This window comes from Charadrius vociferus, unplaced genomic scaffold, assembly GCF_000708025.1.
Source record: "Charadrius vociferus isolate BGI_N301 unplaced genomic scaffold, ASM70802v2 scaffold218, whole genome shotgun sequence".
NCBI classification, from domain to species: Eukaryota; Metazoa; Chordata; class Aves; order Charadriiformes; family Charadriidae; genus Charadrius; species Charadrius vociferus.
In genome coordinates, this window is record NW_009650084.1 from 2,136,002 (window position 1) to 2,140,484 (window position 4,483).

The 4,483-nt window shown below is 39.5% G+C and overlaps 1 protein-coding gene across 1 annotated transcript in view; it reads right to left on the reverse strand.

Annotated features, from left to right (window-relative positions):
- Positions 1-252: 252 nt before the first annotated feature.
- Positions 253-4,483, reverse strand: part of ING1 (inhibitor of growth family, member 1) — a 6,623-nt gene continuing 2,392 nt past the window's right edge. Inside the window, exon 2 of the mRNA XM_009892136.1 lies at positions 253-1,891. Within this exon, the coding sequence (XP_009890438.1) occupies positions 1,188-1,891 (704 nt within the window). The 3' untranslated portion in view covers positions 253-1,187. The remainder of the gene's footprint in view (positions 1,892-4,483) is intronic.

Sequence of the window (4,483 nt, forward strand, 5' to 3'; positions counted from 1 at the left end):
GGTCTGGGAGTGACTGCAAGCACAAAAAGAGTAGAGTCGGATGGAAAGTCAAACACTATTTTGGCCCTCCTGCGACCTTGCTGGTTCTATGAAGATCCATTATCAGAACTGTAATTTGGTTACCACTACAACAGTTTCAGGCTTCCTAGCAGCAGCTTGCTGGAGCTGCTGAGGTTAAAGACTGGTTTGTTAGGGTTTTCTTTTTTTGCTATATGAATGATCATTAAACATGATTGCTAAAGAAGCAAACTGTCAAAGTTGTTTCATTTATTTCTTAATATCACAGCTGTACAATTTTCATACATACAGCAGGAAATGCACATTGGTTACACAATGGCATTTGGCTGCATTTCCAAGTATAATACAGTAAGTGCAACTCCACTTAAAAATGTACATTTATACAACTTAAACAAATTAAGGATTGCTACATTACTATCTGTGACAGTATAAAGCTTCATTTATGTTAAGTCTCATTACTAAACCACTTCCTGGTTAAATATAAAACATATTCAATCATTTTAAAATGGCCCTTGTGGTACTTGGCCGGCATATAAAATATTTGTTGTGTAAAATTTAACCATTAACTTTTCTTTTTTAAAAATAATCCTCTAAGCCTATTTAAACATTTGCTATTGAACTGTTATACTGACACTTTGTAGCAGGAACCAAATTTTACCCTCCTTTTGTTTGCTCTTGCACTGCTTATCATGGAAACAAGTTACATTTGTAATGTATTGCAGCTTTATTCGGATACAACCAGATGGCTAAACTATTTAACAATTTTGCTCAAAAGGTAAATAACATTCTTCAATAAAGAAAACGAAATTACATTTCAGAGATATTTGTCATCAAAATTTTAATGGGTAGAGTGCTACCAGCACTGGAAAAAAAAACCAAAACCAAAACGAAACGTATTAATTTATCTTTTAAGACCAACCCGAATATTCAGTTTAAACTCTTATAACTTTACTTTTGGAATACATTGGTCCACAGACCACAGTCTTGTTACAGTTTACCAAATGAAAAACAAAACTGCTTATTGCCGTCCCTGTAACAGGAATGGTTCAGTTTTAAACCTCCTTTAAAAATATACATTTTACAATCCTTTCACCTCAACAAAGGTGACACTGACAATAAATACACTGGTTTGGTGGTTCTGTTTTGCTTCGCTATGAAAAGTCTACGAACTACCTGTTGTAGGCCCTTTCTTTTTTAGACTTCTCCAAGGCCTTGTCCATAGTTTTCTCGTTTTCTCCTCTACATTTGGGGCAGTACCATTTGCCCTTTGGTTTATGATTGAGTCCCACGCAGGAAAAGTGAAACCACTCGATGGGGCACTCGTCATTATCGCATCCTATCATTTCTCCATAGGAGACTTGGTTGCACAAGCAGTATGTTGGCTCGTTAGGGTCAATAGGAAGGTCTGGGGGAGAAGCTTCCCTCTCTGCTTTAGCCTTGGATCGTTTCTTCTTCTTGGACGTTTTTGCTTTCTTTTCCTTTGGTGTTCCTGAGGTGATGTCATCATGATCGTGATTATTTGAAGCATTTTCTCGATTCTCATTATTCCTTTGCCGCCTCGATCTCTTATTGTTGGGCTTTTCAGCCTGTGTGATTGTCTCATTCTTTGACTTATCTTGGCTGGCTTTCCCGCTGTTTCCAGTGGTATCATTAGTCTCTTGACAAGTCTCAAACAGTTCCACGTGGCTGTCCACTTGCCTCGTTCTGTTCTCAACAAGCTCCACCATCTGACTAACGATTTGGATCTTCTCATCCCCCAGTTCCTGACTCCGAATCAAGGCTCTCTGTATGCAGTGTAACATTCTTCTCTTCTGCACGGCATCTGTCTCTCGTTTAAATTTTTCATAGTAATCATCCAGGTCCTTCAGAATCTCTGCAAGGAAGAAATAAAAACTATATTTTCAACAGGAAGAATGGCAAAAAAAAGCCTTCCCATATTGTTCTTTCCATGCAGCAACACCTTTCTGTAACACACAAAGCTGATCAAAGACAGATTCCCTGAAGCTGGTATCTGACAAGTGGCTCATGACTCCAGTGGATTACATCTGTTCTAGTCGGTCCCGCAGGAACAGAATGCAAATAATGATTTAGAAAAAAAAAAAGGGACTAAACACAATTTTATGCATGTTGGCAATTTGTCCCTTTAAACTTTCCAGTGATTAAAAAGAACTAACTAAACAAATACACACACCATCAAAAGTTCCAAAATTAACTGTAAAATTAGAGGGGAAATTAAGATTGTTTTCCTGGACATTTTCTGTATAAAAACATGAATATTTTTAGTGAATGACTGAGAGTGGGGAAAAAGAGAGTGGGAGAGAAAGAAAGCACAAAGCAGTGTAGAAATCAGATGCTGAGTTGCTTAATAAACACTGTCATACTTGACAGCTGATGCAGAAGAACTCCAAGTACAGGCGGCTGGACCCTAAGCTATGGGCGGTTTCATCCAATACTGCCGAGTTTCTTTTGCTGAAAATGTGAGGCCACTTAAATCCCTAGGACTACAGAATTAGGATTACAATATCCAAGATGTCTAGATTATTTCCTCCCTATACTTTCTGTAAAATACCTGTTGCTTACTTCTCAAAACACAGAAATACAATCTTCATTAAATATTTACTGGAAAGAAGGAGGTAAAAAGTTGGAAGGTAACATTAAAGATTATATGCAACAACTGGAGCAACTAGAGCTTCCGATTTAAAAAGCCAACGCTGAAAATGTGTTAGATCTTGAATTGCACCTCAAGGATTCTTCCAAAGGTTTATAAGAACAAACACTGCCCAGATGTGTTTAAAGTTTCGAGAATAGTTCTAGAAACCTGTTTTTAAGCAGATGTTTTTGAGTTTCACTACAATACTCAAATCAACTCAAATATACAGGACGCACAGCATTTCCATACTAAGTCCTCAAAAACGTGCAGAATGTTTTTCCTGCATCTCCTTTCTTCTCTGATTTTTTCCTTTCTCACAGGTTAGAACATTCTGCCCTAGAGAAGCAAAATATACTGAGATATAAAAGCTAACCTCAATTCACCTAACAGAAACCAGGATCACGTATGCATGCAAATGGCATTACCAAAACTGTCCCTGAATTTCACAAGTATGAACTTACTTTTTTTAAACTATTTTTTTTTTTTCCCATAAGAGAATGTGGTAACAGCAATTTACATATGCAACTAATAGTTACCCTGTGATTTAGGTTTTGTCTTGCCTCGGTAGATTTTTTTGAACATATGCATTCCAAATTTCTCGTGAAGACGTGGAAAGTTTATGCAAGTTTTACTTCAGTTTTTAGAGCCACAGGCTATGCTTCTCACATCAGTTAAACACGACCCGTCAGCAGGTACTGCAATATAACCTATCATCTGACCAAAATTAGTATTTCAATGTGTTACTAACTATCTTAAGCAAATGCTTTTTTTTCTAACTAAAAACAAAATAAAAAACCCACCAACAAAAAAAAACACCATAAAAAAACCCCAAAACACCCAGCCCCAAAAAAACAGCCCTACCACCACCACCAAAAAACCCCCACCCAAATATAAAGAAGATTAAGCATTTGGAAGACTAAAAATCCAGTGTTAATTATTTTCAATGTCTGAAATGCAGAAGTTTTATGTTCTAAGTTTTGGCACTTGACTGATGTCACCAGTTTAACCACCCAAATCTGGTACGTAGGCATCTTTCATGAAGAATACTCTCATAGCCCCAAAAAAATTGTGGTTTAATGACTTAAGTCACCCATTATGAAAACTTTAGTTCTGCTTATACACACCAACACTACACCACCGCACCACCTCCTGAAACCACCGTATTACGCAGGAGAAAGAGCTGGCTGCAACGATCTTGAATCCTGCACAGCCTTGCCAAGCGCGTCCTCGCCGCCGGCACGTTTGGTACTACGTGAGCCACCATGCGAGATGTGCCTTTTCACGAACACACGCGAACAGAGAGGGCTGCTCAGCACCAGAGACGGACACACGGTACTCAAGCAGCGCACCCAGCTACACGGAGCAGCGTGACAGCTGTCTGCTACAGCTCGGGGGAGGGCTGCGCCGCCCTTCCTCGCACCAGCGTGCTCGGCTGGATTTGCCCGCCCTAAGGAGGCTGCGCTTATTGGCATTCCAGAAAACTGCTTTCCCCAGAAACACCAGAAAGCAGAGTTTTGCGGGATTTGCGTGTTACGCAATTGTTCGCCAGCTGTGAATGCGCACCCCCAACGACATTCAAAAGACAACAAAACAAAACAAAACAAAAAAAACTGCTTTCCCCAGAAACACCAGAAAGCAGAGTTTTGCGGGATTTGCGTGTTACGCAATTGTTCGCCAGCTGTGAATGCGCACCCCCAACGCCATTCAAACGACAACAAAACAAAACAAAACAAAAAAAAAAAAGAAAAGGCGCTGTACGTTGGAAAAGCTTTATTCCCGGAACAGCTCCGTAGCTCTGACGGGGGCTGGGACACC